Below are 18,116 nucleotides of genomic sequence, written 5' to 3'. Positions count from 1 at the left end.
TCGTCCCATCTCTCTCTCTCACTCTCGTCCCGCCTCTCTCTCTCACTCTCGTCCCGTCTCTCTCTCTCTCTCTCTCGTCCCGCCTCTCTCTCTCTCTCGTCCCGTCTTTCTCTCTCTCTCTCGTCCCATCTCTCTCTCTCACTCTCGTCCTGCCTCTCTCTCTCACTCTCGTCCCGCCTCTCTCTCTCTCTCTCGTTCCGTCTCTCTCTCTCTCTCGTCCCATCTCTCTCTCTCTCTCTCTCTCTCGTCACGTCTCTCTCTCTCTCTCTCTCTCTCGTCCCGTCTCTCTCTCTCTCTCTCGTTCCGTCCCTCTCTCTCTCTCGTCCCATCTCTCTCTCTCTCTCTCTCTCGTCCCGTCTCTCTCTCTCTCTCTCGTTCCGTCTCTCTCTCTCTCTCTCATCCCATCTCACTTCCCGTTTCTCTCCCCCTCTCTCTCTCTCTCGTCACGTCTCTCTTCCCGTTTCTCTCGTCCCGTCTCTCTTCCCATTTCTCTCCCTCTCTCTCTCTTCCCGTTTCTCTCTCTCTCTCTCTCTTCCCGTTTCTCTCTCTCTCTCTCTCTTCCCGTTTCTCTCTCTCTCTCTCTCTCTTCCCGTTTCTCTCTCTCTCTCTCTCTTCCCGTTTCTCTCACTCTCTCTCTCTTCCCGTTTCTCTCACTCTCTCTCTTCCTGTTTCTCTCACTCTCTCTCTCTCTCTTCCCGTTTCTCTCACTCTCTCTCTCTTCCCGTTTCTCTCACTCTCTCTCTCTTCCCGTTTCTCTCACTCTCTCTTCCCCCCTCTCGATTTTTCATCCCAATTCTCCCCGTCTCTCTTTACTGTCTCTTCTCTACTCCCGACCACCCCCACCCATGCCGTATTCATTCTGATTCTCTCTGCATTGCTTCCCACCCTACCTCAGGAGTGTTGCCCCATACGTTTGTTTCCATGGGGGTTTTAGCTGGTATGCATCAGGGGACCATTCTTCCAAGTATGAGCTTAGTCAGCAAATATTAGGTTATCCGACTGCAGGAGACATCACACCAGATGTCCAGAATTGTGGATTTTCCAGCAGGGCTCCAGGGTAATGGCCTCCAACCCCTGCCCTGGGGGAAGGGCACATCAGCTGCTACTAGTATGGTGTTCCGGGGTGTAGGAATGTCAGAAATTAATAAGGGAACTATTTATACTGGGAAGCGGGGAGGAATGGCGAGAGATTTGAAAGCTGTGACATCCATGTACTCCAGTGTTTATTGAACTGTTTTTGCAGGTGTTGTAACCCAATAAGGTGGGTCACTGACAAGTTACAGGATAACCCCCTGTGTTTACAGCATCATGTTGGCTAATAGCAGCTCTCCATGCACTTACCTCCAAGTCCCACCTTGTCTCTCTGGCACCTGTCTCTCTGCTGACCTATCATCTCTGCTGCCTCCAGAATGCCATATAGTCTCTGTTATACCAAGTTTCTTGCATCAGCTTTCTTCTGGCATTTTCCTGTACTCTCCTGCTCACCTGCATGTCCTTTAGTATCCCACCCAGTCTAACACCACTCTCTTCACTACATAATACAGAATTAATATGCCACCAAGTCTAATTAGTATGGTAACTTCTGATTCTGTACTGCAGATGAGGATGGTGTTAGCAGGGGTAAAGGGGTAATATTCTCCTTATTCTGTACAGTACATTGGTAGTCTTATTGAGAGGAAAGGAATAATATACTCCTGATTCTGTACAATACACAGAGCCAATGTACTCCTCGGTTCTGCTGTTTCTATGAATTGCTTTCTGAGAATGTAAGTATCCAGGATTCAGTGCATGCTATAAGCTCAATGTCAGTTTAATAATAGCCTTTCGATGGAAGTATTGATTTCATGTTCTGCTGCAGTCCTAGGACATTCTGAGAAGGGTTTTTGTTTTTGTTTTTCCTGGACACGCTGACTTTGTGAGACACAGTTTCTGTACAGTTTCCCTGCTTGTGTGAGGAATGGTTTGTTTGCAGAACACTGAAGGGAATCCATGTTCTAACAGTTGTTCACCTGAGCATCCCAAAGTCCTGATTTTGTCATAGCCCCGTTGCTGAGGGCTGCAATGTTGTATTATCATAACCTAAGGCACAGGGAGATCATGGGAACCTCCTCCCTGTTGGCAGCAGATCCTGGGAGGGGTGACAGGTGCTCCGGAGCGGGGTTTCCTTATTCCCTTCCTCTGCCTCACACACTGCTGCCTGACAGGCTGGCCTGACTCATGGAGTCCTAGAAAGTTTACGGCACAAAAAGAGGCCACTCGGCCCATCGTGTCTGCGCCGGGTGAAAAACGAGCCACCCCCAGCCTGTCCCACTTTCCAGCATTTGGTCCGTAGCCCTGCAGGTTCCGGCACTTTAGATGCATATCCAGACACCTTTTAAATGAGTTGAGAGTTTCTGCCTCTTCAGCACCTTTAGGCAGTGAGTTCCAGACCCCTACTAACCCCTGGGTGAAAAGATTTTTCCTCATCTCTCCCCTAATCTTTCTGTCAATCACTTTGTATTTATGCCCCCTACTCACTGACCCCTCTGCCAAAGTAAACAGGCCCTTCCCATCCACCATATCCAGGCCCCTCACAATTTTGTACATCTCACTCAAGCCTAGTTACAGCACTCTGTCCCTCTTGTCCTCCCTCTCGCCCACCCCCCATACCTCCAAGCTCCTGCTTCCCCTCCCGCATACCACTTCCCCTCCGCCTTTCCTCCCTTCCACTCTCCTCTCCCCAGGCTGCATGTATAACTGATCCCTAGTTACCCTGAGAAGGTGATGATGGGGAGCCTTCACTTTAATGTTTTGATGGAGAGTGAATATACTGCACGGAACGAGCTGTGATATCCAGGTCTACCACTTGCCATTGAATTGGGTAAATGATTGACATCACTGAACCCACACAAAAAGAGTAGCTTGCTTTCCACAATAATGTGAATTGGTAACATTGGATCACAGAGCAGAGACCTCAAATACTTGTATAATAAAAATATTTCTGTCGACTTCTTGCATTATAAATTCCTATGTCCATGTTTATAATGGAAACTGACTATGTCAACCTGTCATTCTCTAATTTTACCCATCAGCAGAGGTGCTGCAGCCCCACCGGTGGCAAGAGGCTGTAATTACAATGTGACCGGTTTACATAGCAAGTTTGCTATTACAAAGAAAGAACCTGAACTTACATAGAGTCTTTTACAAACTCAGGGCACGCCAAAGCGTTTTCTGGGCAATGAAATCATTGTAAAGTGTAGTCACTACTGTAAAGTAGAAAAAACATGGATGTGAAGTTTACGATGTAAGGACAATCTAATCTACACTGTGTACTTTCTATGGCTTTAATGTCTTTGTTCCAGTCCTGAACATGATTCGAGTTAAAATTCCCAAATACAAGGACAGCAATCCCTGAAATCAATAAGATGCATGGATCCCCTCCTGATCCTCATTTATGTTAATACTTTTCTTCTTTCTTCTATCCTAGAATTCAAAACAATGGTTGGATTATCTTCCTCCTGACTATGGCAGCGGTGTTCTGGATGTATCGGCTGGTCAAAGTCATCTGCAATTTGCTGAGTTACTGGGAAATCCGAATGTTCTACATCAAAGCGCTGAAGATCCCCACGGTACAACCCACAATTCACTGCTCAATTAACAGCGAGGCTCTTCAGAATGTTTTGGCACACTCAGTGTTTCAGGTGTATGTGTGTGTCAGTCTCCACTTGTACACATTCAGTGTTTAGGTGTATCCGTTCTATTTATCCTGGTACGGTGGTGGTGGGCCTTCCTGCAGTTTAATACAACAGAGTGTCCGACGAGGCCATGTCAGAGGGGCGCTAAATGTGTTGGTGTGAGACTGGAGTCATATCTCGGCCTGGAAGTGGGTTAGGACAGCAGCTTTCCTTTGCTGAGGAGCAGCAGTGAGCCAGTCGGGTTATTAATGACAATCTGATCCCTTTTACGGTCTCGTTCACTGATCCCAGACTTTGATGTTCCAATGTTTTTTTTTTGAACTGCCCATGGTGGGATTTACACTCGTGTTCTTTAAGTTACTAGTCCAGTAATATAATCACTATGCTACCACGAATGTCATGTTGCAGTTAACAGCCTGTGGCCATTCCTGCCTTTTCTAGGTCGAGTTGTGTAATTACACCTGGCAGGAGGTCCAAGCCCGCCTGATCCTGCTTCAGCGAGAGCAGCAAATGTGCATCCACAAGAAGGAGCTAACTGAGCTCGACATCTACCACCGTATCCTCCGCTTCAAGAATTACATGGTGGCCATGGTGAACAAATCTCTGCTGCCAGTCCGCCTCAGCCTCCCCCTGATGGGCGATGTCATCTTCTTCTCCCAGGGGCTGAAGTACAATTTTGAGATGATCTTCTTCTGGGGCCCCGGATCTCTATTCCAGAACAAGTGGAACCTCCACCCCAAATACAAACGCTCCGGGAGCCGCCTGGAGTTGGCACAGCAGCTCAGCCGGACGGTGCTGCTGATTGGAATCGCCAACCTGCTGCTCTGCCCTTTCATCCTGGTCTGGCAGATCCTCTACGCCTTCTTCAGTTACACTGAGGTCATCAAGAGGGAGCCGGGGAGCCTGGGGGCCCGCCGCTGGTCCCTGTTCGGGCGCCTGTACCTCCGACACTTCAACGAGCTGGATCACGAGCTACAGGCGCGGCTCAGCAGAGGCTACAAACCAGCCACCAAGTACATGAACTCCTTCACCTCGCCACTGCTCACCGTCTTCGCCCAGAACCTGGCCTTTTTCTCAGGCTCCATTCTGGCGGTCCTAATCGCCCTCACCGTCTATGATGAGGATGTGCTGACGGTGCAGCATATCCTGACTGCCATCACTGTGCTGGGGATTGTGGTGACGGTGTGCAGGTAAGGCCCAGAGAAAGGCACCGACAATTAGACCCTGTAGTAGCATGAAAATTGGACTGGGTCTAGGTTACTGTATCTCAGCACATAGGAAACTCTGAGAGGGAATAGAACTGAAACCTGTAAACTGTCATTCCATAATGCAGTGATAGATCTCTCTCTACACTGTCCCATCAAACACTCCCAGGACAGGTACAGCACGGGGTTAGATACAGAGTAAATCTCCCTCTACACTGTCTCCATCAAACACTCCCAGGGCAGGTACAGCACGGGGTTAGATACAGAGTAAAGCTCCCTCTACACTGTCTCCATCAAACTCTCCCAGGACAGGTACAGCACGGGGTTAGATACAGAGTAAAGCTCCCTCTACACTGTCCCCATCAAACACTCCCAGGACAGGTACAGCATGGGGTTAGATACAGAGTAAAGCTCCCTCTACACTGTCCCCATCAAACACTCCCAGGACAGGTACAGCACGGGGTTAGATACAGAGTAAAGCTCCCTCTACACTGTCCCATCAAACACTCCCAGGACAGGTTCAGCACGGAGTTAGATACAAGGCAGTTTTCATATTCTGTGTTGACCGGTTCCTGGAGTAATGCTGACCCTGATTCTGACCATGTTGCTATGTTGACCGGTTCCTGGAGTAATGCTGACCCTGATTCTGACCATGTTGCTATGTTGACCGGTTCCTGGAGTAATGCTGACCCTGATTCTGACCATGTTGCTATGTTGACCGGTTCCTGGAGTAATGCTGACCCTGATTCTGACCATGTTGCTATGTTGACCGGTTCCTGGAGTAATGCTGACCCTGATTCTGACCATGTTGCTATGTTGACCGGTTCCTGGAGTAATGCTGACCCTGATTCTGACCATGTTCCTATGTTGACCGGTTCCTGGAGTAATGCTGACCCTGATTCTGACCATGTTCCTATGTTGACCGGTTCCTGGAGTAATGCTGACCCTGATTCTGACCATGTTCCTATGTTGACCGGTTCCTGGAGTAATGCTGACCCTGATTCTGACCATGTTCCTATGTTGACCGGTTCCTGGAGTAATGCTGACCCTGATTCTGACCATGTTCCTATGTTGACCGGTTCCTGGAGTAATGCTGACCCTGATTCTGACCATGTTCCTATGTTGACCGGTTCCTGGAGTAATGCTGACCCTGACCATGTTGCTGTTGGGACCAGTGTGTGGAATAATATTGACGCCTGATGTGTGTTTAACTCCAGGTCCTTTATTCCTGATGAATATATGGTATGGTGCCCAGAGCAGCTGCTGCAATGTGTCCTGGCCCACATCCACTACATGCCCGACCACTGGAAAGGAAATGCTAACAAATCGGAGACCCGGGACGAGATGGCTCAGCTCTTCCAGTACAAAGCGGTAGGGTAAATGTTGGAATGCACCATGGTGATGGGGGGTGCGATGCAGAAGTGTGAGGGGTCCAACACGGAACTGGGTTAAACTGCCCGACAGAGGACTTGCATTTATGTTGTGTTTTTCTCAGGATATCCCGAAGTGTTTCACAGCCAATGAAGAGGCCCATTTTAAAGTGTTGCAATGTAGGGAAGTATTGCAGCCAGATAATGTGAGCAATGTGATAATGACCAGATGACCTGTTTTAGGTGTTGTTTGAGGGATGAATATTGGCAGGACAACTCTATGGTCTTCATCCTCTACCTGAGGGGACAGATGGAGCCTTGGTTTAAGGAGCCCTCTGATGGGGCGCTCATTTTGTGCCCATCCCTAGAGGTGAGAGTACGACTCATGGAGCCAGAGAGAACAATAATCACTCAGTAGTACAGAACTTGAGTATTGCTGACAAGAAGAGATGTTGCCAAAGCTTTTTGTCTTGCGCTCATCAGGATGGATTTGCAAGACTCGCCACTATATTGCCTCAGTAGATGGCCACACCACAAGCAACAGCCGCTTGAAACACGCCCACACTGTAAACTTACTAAAGTGGAAATGAACATGGCAGCACATTTAATGATGCCACCGGACACAGAATCTCTCTGACCATGAACCCTCTGAGAGTGGGGAGTTTGTTCTCAGACACAGCTTCAACCTTCATCCCACATCAAACGGGAAAAATCATTTGCTGAGTTCAAACTCCTCTGTTCCAAGCTATCCTGCCACAAACCAGCATCTAATGAAGATGCTGAGTCCTTGAACGTGTGCCTAGCTGAGCTAGCGCGCACGTTTTGTGGGATACCCAACAATTTGGCTGATTTTCACATTTAGCGCAAATGTCTGGTAGCATTGCAGGGCCTCGAGGTCAAACCAAACGTACATATATGTAAGCTCAACAAAGGGACTGGAATAATCAGCCTTAACAAGTGTGACTATATCAACAAAATGCACACCACTCTTAATAACGGGCCCTGTTTATCTATCACCGGTTTCTGCACTTGAATTGGCTAAATGGTTGGGCGAATTATTACAACCGGTTCTGAGCAAATTTTCCACATCCACAGTGAAGGATTCCTTCACCTTTGCAAAGACCATACAGGACTTGCATATCGATAGCAATACCGTGTCCATGTGCTCGTTCAACACTGCTAGCCGATTCACTAATGTACCTCTCAAGGAAGCCATGGACATTTGCACCGCGTCAGCATATCATGGCGACCTAGACACACATTCGTTTACAGGGTAAATAGTGAGAAATTGTTCCCTCTCAAGAGTACATCAACAACTAGAGGGCACAGAATCAAAATAATGGGCAAAAAGCAGTAAATGTGATGTGAGGAAAAAAATTTTTCACCCAGAGGGTGTTTGCAGTCTAGAACAAACTCCCTGAAAGGATGGTGGAGGTTCGATCGAGGTATTGAAAAGGGAATTGGATTGCTACCTGAAAAGAATATGCACGGTTACAGGGATAAGGCAGGGGAGTGGGATTAGGTAAAATGCTCTTTCAGCAAGCCAGTGCAGACTCATTGGGCTGAATGGCCTCCTTCTGCACTGTAAAGCTTCCGTGAACTTACCACCTCAGCAACTCGCGCTGTTGAGTTCAGTTTTAATGACACCATATCTGCCCAAATAGATGTTGCCATGGGATCCCTCTAGGCTTGGCTCTCACTAACATGTTTGTCGGTTTCCACGAGAAACGTGTCATCGATGGAATGACCCCGAACCCCCTACCCCCTGCGTATTTCCAATACATAGACGACATATTTGCTATATTTGAATCTGTAGCTGCATGTAAGAATTTCGTTACACACCTTAATGGGCTCCATTCTGCACTCACATTTACCATTGAAACGGAGCAGTCAAACAAGCTCCCTTTCCTCAACGTGCTAGTTGAGAAACCTGTTAATGGGTTCTCTACTACTGTCTACCGCAAGCCTACCTTCACTGGTCAGTATATGCATTGGAGTTCCTGCAGCTCTACGCATAATAAGATTGGCCTTATTGACAACCTCGTAAACAGTGCCCAGGCCACTTGCTCTCTGTACAAACTTGATTCTAAAATAAGGGGCACCAAAAACATCCTGAGGGATAATGGCTACCCTGGTCAGATCATTGCTCGCTGTGTATCATACAGACTCATGAATGGGCCTAAGGCCGCCATTTTAGGTCCTGAAAAGTGCCCAGTGTACCTCAGATTACCCTGGAAGGATAAGGTATCTCAAACATTTGAGTAATAGGTGAAGTTAGATGTTTCACATTGTTACTATGCAGTAGCAACACGAGTGGTGTTCCTCACTAACAGGATGTTTCCATCAGGTCAAAACACATTCTGCCTCCCACACAAATGAGTAATATCGTGAATGAATTTCAGTGCCAGTGTGATGCCGGGTATGTAGGCCGTACATCCCAACACCTGGTGGATCATGTCAAATGTCCCTTCAGCTGTTCACAACAGGCTAAGCACTGACCGTACTCAACCAGCAAGCAACCATGCTTGCAAAACTCCGAACATTGTGTCCAACATCAGATGTGATACTGCAATTGGACTACACGTGCTACGCAAACTTGATTGTACTAAGAATTACACTAACAACCAATTTGAGATTATCAATGAGGCTTGCAGTGTGGCTCACTTATGCTGGAAGCTACATATATTCACACACAGGGCCCTGTCCTTGGCAGACAGATGGAGCATGACCATGCATTGCACCTTTTTCAACTAAACAAAAAGCTTGAGGGTCAGCCATTCCCTGGTTCATTCCCCATGGCAATGCCTTCACCAATCAGTAAATCTGCTTGGTTTGAATTTAAGCACAAGCTTGGCAGTTAACTGTTCCCTGGTGCATTCTCCATGGCAGCACCTCTACCAACCAGAGTTCACTTGCCAACCATTCAGCACCGTCTTCTCATGCAGTTCAAATTGTTGTTTGTTTTACTATTAGTGTTATCTACCCGGCTATGTGGAAAATTGCCCAGGTATGTCCTGTACACAAAAAGCAGGACAAATCCAACCTGGCCAATTACCGCCCCATCAGTCTACTCTCGATCATCACTAAAGTAATGGAAGGGGTCATCAATAGCGCTATCAAGCGGCAATTGCTTAGCAATAACCGGCTCACTGATGCCCAGTTTGGATTCTGCCAGGGCCACTCAGCTCCTGACCTCATTACAGCCTTGGTTCAAACATGGACAAAAGAGCTGAACTCCCGAGGTGAGGTAAGAGTAACTGCCTTTGACATCAAGGCCACATTTGACCAAGTGTGGCATCAAGGAGCCCTAGTAAAAATAGTCATTGGGAATGAGGAGGAAAGCTCTCTGCTGGTTGGAGTCAACATAGCTAGCACAAAGGAAGATGGTTGTGGTTGTTGGAGGTCAGTCACCTCAGCTCCAGGACATCACTGCAGGAGTTCGTCAGGTAGTGTCCTCGGCCCAACCGTCTTCAGCTGCTTCATCAATGACCTTCCTTCCATCATAAGGTCAGAAGTGGGGATGTTCGTTGATGATTGCACAATGTTCACCATTCGTGATTCCACAGATACTGAAGCAGTCCATGTCCAAATGCAGCAAGTCTTGGACAATATCCAGGCTTGGGCTGACAAGTGGCATGTAACATTTGTGCCACACAAATGTCAGGCAACGACAATCTCTAACAAGAGAGAATCTAACCATTGCCCCTTGATGTTCAATGGCATTACTATCACTGAATCCCCCACTATCAACACCATGGGGGTTACCATTGACCAGAAACTGAACTGGACTCACCATATAAATACGGTGGCTGCAAGAACAGGTCAGAGGCTAGGAATCCTGCGATGAGTAACTCATCTTCTGACTCCCCAAAGCCTGTCCACCATCTACAAGGCACAAGTCAAGAGTGTGATGGAATACTGCCCAGTTGCCTGGATGAGGGCAACCCCCACAACACTGAAGAAGCTTGACACCATCCAGGACAAAGCAGTCTGCTTGATTGGCACCACATCCACAAACATTCACTCCCTCCACCACCGACGCACAGTAGCAGCAGTGTGTACCATCTACAAGATGCACAGCAGGAATTCACCAAGTCTTCTTAAACAGCACCTTCCAAACCATGACTACTACCATCTAGAAGGACAAGGGCAGCAGATAGTTGGGAACGCCACCACCTGGAAGTTCCCCTCCAAGTCACTCACCATCCTGACTTGGAAATATATCGCCGTTCCTTCACTGTCACTGGGTTAAAATCCTGGAACTCCCTCCCTAACAGCACTGTGGGTGTACCTGCACCACATGGACTGCAGCGGTTCAAGAAGGCAGCTCACCACCACCTTCTCAAGGGCAACTAGGGATGGGCAATAAATGCTGGCCCAGCCAGCGACGCCCACATCCTATGAATAAATAAAAAAAATTTTAAATTTCTTGCGCATCTGTCCTAATGCCTGCAAGACAAAAATCTTCAACAGCAAGTCTCTTTTTAATACCAACATGTTCAGGTCTGGAAACCTGACTGTTGCCTGCTCAAGCCTCATCTGCAGCATTTTGTACAGAGTGACCTTTATATTTTTGTAATCTAAGCTCTGAACAAAAACCTTCAGAAAGAGGTCTGGCAGCCTCTTGGCTCTGGTACTGGACTAGGAATCCACAGGATGAGAGTTCATGTTTCTTCAGAGCAAGTTGTCAAATTGAACTTGATAAATAATTTATTCTTGGAACGTGGGCCTTGCTGACAATGCTGGATTCATTGCCCATTCTCTACTTGCTCTGAGGGCGGCCTGCCTTCTGGTAATGTGTCAGCTGGCACAGGAAAAAGTGACCATGAAAACTGCTGCATTATCCCAATTGGTTTAGTTTGGGGAAAGGACCCTATCCAGTCTACAAAGTAACTGCAGTTCTACATTATGTAGAACTAAAACTAAAGCAAGTTTTATCTGTGGGTCTGAGACCTCAATCACACAGTTCCTCAGAACAAATTAAATAAGAAACACCTCAGTACAGTGGGTTGGAATGTGTGAGGTTGGTTTAGGGTGCCTGGAATTTGGGAGTTAGGACATTACATTGGGCTCACTTAACAAACAGTGAGAGCTGTAAAGAAGGAAAGACTTAACTGACGCTCACTGTATGACATTAGGGTGTGTCTGACTGACCCTCACTGTATGATATTGGGGTATGTCTGACTGACCCTCACTGTGTGATATTGGGGTGTGTCTGACTGACCCTCACTGTGTGACATTAGGACGTGTCTGACTGACCCTCACTGTATGATATTGGGGTATGTCTGACTGACCCTCACTGTGTGATATTGGGGTATGTCTGACTGACCCTCACTGTATGATATTGGGGTATGTCTGACTGACCCTCACTGTATGATATTGGGGTATGTCTGACTGACGCTCACTGTGTGACATTGGGGTATGTCTGACTGACCCTCACTGTGTGACATTGGGGTATGTCTGACTGACCCTCACTGTGTGACATTGGGGTATGTCTGACTGACCCTCACTGTATGATATTGGGGTATGTCTGACTGACCCTCACTGTATGATATTGGCAGGACCGCCCCGAGGGAATGGCGAATCAGGGTGCCCACCCCGGGTCCCGCACTTTGGGGGACCCCACACTTCAACATCACGGTGTCAGATGTAATACTTTGCACACACCCATCAGAGTCTATGCGTGTTTGCGAATGTGTACTTGTGTTTTTAAAAAAAACCCACTGTGGGTAGTGAGGCAATAGGCACCTGGGAAGTGAAGTCTTTCATTTCTCACAGGATCGCACTCAACGTGGGGACAGAACCAGAATCCCCTGTCAGGGTAACCTTTCGTTTGCGGTTTAGTTTGAATGTGTAGGTTTAATTAATGCAGAGGAGCGGCCCTATTGTTATTTAGAATACAATGGCTAGCACTAGCAAAGTCAGAGACAAATGGAGAAAGCATAGCTCAGATGTGGAGAAAAGATAGGAGAAAAAAGGAGAGAGATGAAATGGATAAGACCCTGCAAGGTTCACTGGAAAAGTTCATGTTTTTTAAAAGTGCTTTGGCTGGTGAGGGAAATGCTGAATTAATGCACTCCAGTGAATGTACCACCACAGCTGAGGTAAAGGACATTAGTGCAAAATGTCCAGAGGTTGATGAAATAGCCAATACTTCCGATGCTATTTCCACTGAAAAAGAAATGTATGATCCAGCAAATTGGCCAAATTTAGTCGACAACAATACGATAGACATTTTAGTGGAGAGAGAGGGCCTGTGAAAATAACTGGTAACTATGCCTTTCCAAAGAATAATGAGAATCGTAACTATTCAGAAGATTTACACACATGGAGAATGCCAAATGGAGAAAAGGTTGAAAGAAATTGACTGGCGTACTCAAAAGAAATCTGATGCAGCTATTTGCTTCTGCTGCAAATTGTCCAGCTGAAATTAATAAAGGAAGGCTGCAGTGACTGGAAGCATATCAATGACAGATTGAAATATCACCAATTACCTAATGAACATATTCAAAATGGATGGAAATAAAGCCAAGATTTTCTGCAATGAAGACAGTGGATGTGTACGCACAGAGAGAAGAAGCATTGGCAATCACTGTAGGCACATATTCTAGCAGTTGTGCAGTACCTAGCTGATCATAACTCAGCATTTCGTGGAACAAATGCCAAGGCTTTATGAACATAACAATGTCAGCTTTCTGGGATTAATTGAGATGACAGCTAAATTCGATCCTACGATGCAAGAACATGTCCGACATATCAAAAACAAAGAAACCCATGACCATTATCTTGGATCTCGTATTCAACATGAGCTAATCTCCATGATTGCGCTACAGCTGAAGAAAAACATTATTGAAAAGGTGAAGACTGCAAAATACTTGGCAATTTTTCTTGGCAGTACTCCTGGCCTGAGCCACCATGAGCTGATGTCCCTTGTGCTTTGTTATGTTGACTTGACTTCTGAAGAAGTGAAGGGAAGGGAGAACTTTGTTGACTTTCTTCTGGTTCAAGACAAAAGTGGACAAAGACTGTCAGGTTCTCCCATGGCCGTGATGGATGGACTTGGCCCCTGTTACTGATTGTAGGGGGGGCAGGGATACGACAATGGAGAAAATATAAAGGGCCAAAACAAGGCCTACAGGCGTCCTTCAACTCAACCACCGAGCTTTTTTCACTTCATGTGGCTGCCACAACTCAAATCTGGTATTGGGAGGTTTTTTTTCATTCATGGGATGTGGGTGTCACAGGCTAGGCCAGCATTTATTGCCCATCCCTAGTTGCCCTTGAGAAGGTGGTGGTGAGCTGCCTTCTTGAACCACTACAGTCCATGTGGTGTAGGTACATCCACAGTGCTGTTAGGGAGGGAGTTCCAGGATTTTGACCCAGTAACAGTGAAAGAGCAGCGATATATTTCCAAGTCAAGATGGTGAGTGGTTTGGAGGGAAACTTCCAGGTGGTGATGTTCCCATCGATCTGCTGCCCTCGTCCTTCTAGATGGTAGTGGTTGTGGGTTTGGAAGGTGCTGTCTAAGGAGCTTTGGTGAGTTTCTGCATTGCATCTTGTAGATGGTACACACTGCTGGCACTGTGCATTGGTGGTGGAGGGAGTGAATGTTTGTGGATGGGGTGCAAATCAAGCAGGCTGCTTTGTCCTGGATGGTGTCAAGCTTCTTGAGTGTCGTGGGAGCTGCACTCATCCAGGCCAGTGGGGAATATTCCATCACACTCCTGACTTGTGCCTTGTAGATGGTGGACAGGCTTTGGGGAGTCAGGAGTTGAGTTACTCACCACAGGATTCCTAGCCTCTGAACTGCTCTTGTAGCCACAGTATTTATATGGCTAGTCCAGTTCAGTTTCTGGTCAATGGTAACCCCCAGGCTGTTGATAGTGGGGGATTCAGTGTTGGTAATGCCATTGAACATCAGGGGGAGATGGTTAGATTCTCTCTTGTTGGAGATGGTCATTGCCTGGCACTTGTGCAGCCTGAATGTTACTTGCCACTTGTCAGCCCAAGCCTAGATATTGTCCATGTCTTGTTGCATTTGGACATGGACTGCTTCAGTATCTGAGGAGTTGCGAATGATGCTGAACATTGTGCAATCATCAGCGAGCATCCCCACTTCTGACCTTATGATGGAAGGAAGATCATTGATGAAGCAGCTGAAGATGGTTGGGCCTAGGACACTACCCTGAGGAACTCCTGCAGTGATGTCCTGGAGCTGAGATGACTGACCTCCAACAACTACAACCATCTTCTTTTGTGCTAGGTATGACTCCAACTAGTGGAGAGTTTTCCCCCTGATTCCCATTGACTCCAGTTTTGCTAGGGCTCCTTGATGCCACACTCAGTCAAATGCTGCCTTGGTGTCAAGGGCAGTCACTCTTACCTCACCTCGGGAGTTCAGTCCTTTTGTCCATGTTTGAACCAAGGCTGTAATGAGGTCAGAAGCTGAGTGGCTCCAGCGGAACCCAAACTGAGCCTCAGTGAGCAGGTTATTGCTAAGGAATTGTCACTTGATAGCACCATTTATTACGCCTATTGTCATTTTACTGATGATTGAGAGTAGACTGATGGGGCGGTAATTGGCCGGGTTGAATTTGTCCTGCTTGTTGTGTACAGGATGTACTTAGGCAATTTTCCACATAGCCGGATAGATGCCAGTGTTGTAGCTGCACTGGAACAGCTTGGCTAGGGGCACGGCTAATTCTGGAGCACAAATCTTCACTACTATTGCCGGAATATTGTTATGGTCCATAGACTTTGCAGTATCCAGTGCCTTCAGCCATTTCTTGATATCACTTGAGTGAATCGAATTGGCTGAAGACTGGCATCTGTGATGCTGGGGACCTCTGGAGGAGGCCGAGATGCATCATCCACTCGACACTTCTGCTTAAAGATTAGAGCAAATGCTTCAGCCTTAGCTTTTGCACTGATGTGCTGGGCTCCCCCATCATTGAGGATCGGGATATTTGTGGAGCCTCCTCCTCCAGTGAGTTGTTTAATTGCCCACCACCATTCACGGCTGGATGTGGCAGGACTACAGAGCTTAGGTCTGATCCGTTGGCTGTGGAATTGCTTAGTTTTATCACTTGCTGCTTATGCTGTTTGGCATGCAAGTAGTCCTGTGTTGGAGCTTCACCAGGTTGACACCTTATTTTTAGGTATGCCTGGTGCTGCTCCTGGCATGCCCTCCTGCACTCTTCATTGAACCAAGGTTGACCCCTGGCTTGGTTTTAATTGTAGCGTGGGAGATATGCCAGGCCTTGAGGTTACAGATTGTGTTCATGTACAATTCTGTTGCTGCTGCTTGTCCACAGGGCCTTGTGGTTGCCCAGTCTTGAGTTGCTAGGTCTATTTGAAATCTATCCCATTTAGTGCCATGGTAGTGCCACATAATACAATGGAGGGCATTCTCAATGTGAAGACAGGACTTCCTCCCCACAAGGACTGTGCAGTGGTCACTCCTACCGATACTGTCATGGACAGATACATCTGTGGCAGGCAGGTTGGTGAGGATGAGGTCAGGTATGTTTTTCCCTCTTGTTGTTTCCCTCACCACCTGCCGCAGACTCAGTCTAGCAGCTATGTCCTTTAGGACTCAGCCAGCTCGGTCAGTAGTGGTGCTACTGAGCCACTTTTGGTGATGGACATTGAAGTCCCCCACCCAGAGTACATTCTGCACCCTTGCCACCCTCAGTGCTTCCTCCAAGTGGTGTTCAACATGGAGGAGCACTGATTCGTCAGCTATGGTTGGCAAAGTGTAGTTCTAAATCCATGACATTTTTTGGAGTGTACAGCAAACTTACAATCTACTTGCAGCTTCAAATAACAGATGGCAAATATTGAGAGTAAGTGCTCCCTCTCTAACTCCAAAGCCATTGTCAGGCACTAGGTGGTAGTGTTGAGTGGAGTGCGAAAGCAGTGCGTTACCAGGCAAGTGATATCAGGAACGCCTTGCTTAAAGTTGCTGAAGAATTCAACGACTCAAAAGTTAAAAGTGTGGTCGAGTCCTTGGTCAACTACAAACTGGAAAATTTTGAAATTTGCAATGGTTGTGTGATACGACGTCATGTTTGCCGTAAACACTGTGAGCAAGACACTTCAATCCAGGCAAATGCAACTTGACGTGGCTATCACACACCTCAAAGGACTCATTGACTTTCTGCAGCAATACAGGAACACTGGGTTTACCTCAGCCAAGAACACGGCAACAGAAATAGCAGCTGAAACGGACGTTCAGAGAACGTGTGAAACAAAAGAGAGGTGAGGAGGAGCCGGAGAATTCGCTCGAGGAAGTATTTGAAAGCCATTACTTCCTGGTCATTGTGGATCAGGTCCTCGTGTTACTGACCACACGATTGGGACAAATGCAAGTATACGCCAACAATTTTGGTTTTCTTTATGATGTGAAAAAACTCCGAGGAATGACAGAAGGTGACATGAGAAAGTGGAGCGTGGAATCAGGCATTGCATTGTCTGACAAAGAATCTCACAATCTCCATGGTGCGGATCTTTTCTCAGAGCTTCGGGTCCTACAAGGATCCATCCCTCACGGAACAATCCTGCACTTCAAGCCCTTCAGTTTCTTAAAACACTGGAAGGTTCCTTCCCAAACACGGCAATGGAGGACAGGCTTTTGCTGACAATCCCAGTCACAGTGGCTTCAGGGCAGCGAAGTTTTTCCAGATTAAAATGATAAAGAACAACCTGAGGACAACTATGTCTCAGGATAGGCTGGGTGGACTGACAACTCTGTCCATTGACTAACCTGGATTACATGATCTGATAGCAGAGTTTGCTGCAAGCTAGTCTGGGAAAGCAGATTTCAGAATCTATGCTGCACGACACGGATTGTGATTGGTGAGGCTTTTTTAAATTATATGAACTTCATTAAAATTATACATAAGAAGTACAATAAAACATAACTACATTGTAATTATACAGCTGGGCACTGTCAATATTGAACCTGTATAAAAACGTTACGGGGGACCCAAGCAGTGGGATTTGTCCCAGGCCACGCACCCGACTAGGGACGGCCCTGGATACTGGAGCGGATCTGACTGACTCTCACCGTGTAATATTGGGGTGAGTCTCTCTGACCCTCACTGTGTGATATTGGGGTGAGTCTGACTGACCCTCACTGTGTGATATTGGGGTGAGCCTGTCTGACCCTCATTGTGTGATATTAGGGTCTGACTGAGTGACTCTCACTGTGTGATATTGGGGTGAGTCTGACTGACCCTCACTGTGTGATATTGGGGTGAGTCTGACTGACTCACCGTGTGATATTAGGGTCTGAGTGACTGACCCTCACTGTGTGATATTGGGGTGAGTCTGATTGACTCTCACTGTGTGGTATTAGGATCTGACTGACTTTCACTGTGTGATATTGGGACCTGACTGACTGACTCTCACTGTGTGATATTGGGACCTGACTGACTGACTCTCACCGTGTGATATTGGGGTCTGACTGACTGACCCTCACTGTGTGATATTGGGGTGAGTCTCTCTGACCCTCATTGTGTGATATTGGGGTGAGTCTGTCTGACTCTCACTGTGTGATATTGGGGTCTGACTGACTGACTCTCACTGTGTGATATTAGGGTCTGACTGACTGATCCTCCCTGTGTGATATTAGGGTCTGACTGACTGACTCTCAGTGTGTGATATTGGGGTCTGACTGACTGACTCTCACTGTGTGATATTGGGGTCTGACTGACTGACTCTCACTGTGTGACATTGGGGTGAGTCTGACTGACTCTCACTGTGTGATACTGGGGTCTGACTGACTGACTCTCACTGTGTGATATTAGGGTCTGACTGACTGATCCTCCCTGTGTGATATTAGGGTCTGACTGACTGACTCTCAC

The 18,116-nt window shown here is 47.1% G+C and overlaps 1 protein-coding gene across 1 annotated transcript in view; it reads left to right on the top strand.

Annotated features, from left to right (window-relative positions):
* Nucleotides 1–18,116, top strand: part of atg9b (autophagy related 9B) — a 67,453-nt gene that overhangs the window by 18,393 nt on the left and 30,944 nt on the right. Inside the window, exons 5-7 of the mRNA XM_078536526.1 lie at nucleotides 3,467–3,608; nucleotides 4,116–4,864; nucleotides 6,097–6,250. Of these exons, the coding sequence (XP_078392652.1) occupies nucleotides 3,467–3,608; nucleotides 4,116–4,864; nucleotides 6,097–6,250 (1,045 nt within the window). The remainder of the gene's footprint in view (nucleotides 1–3,466; nucleotides 3,609–4,115; nucleotides 4,865–6,096; nucleotides 6,251–18,116) is intronic.

This window comes from Cetorhinus maximus, unplaced genomic scaffold (genome assembly GCF_964194155.1).
Source record: "Cetorhinus maximus unplaced genomic scaffold, sCetMax3.hap1.1 HAP1_SCAFFOLD_1279, whole genome shotgun sequence".
Classification (NCBI taxonomy): domain Eukaryota; kingdom Metazoa; phylum Chordata; class Chondrichthyes; order Lamniformes; family Cetorhinidae; genus Cetorhinus; species Cetorhinus maximus.
The sequence above is the reverse complement of the archived record's forward strand: the minus strand, read 5'-3'. Positions and strand labels throughout refer to the sequence as shown.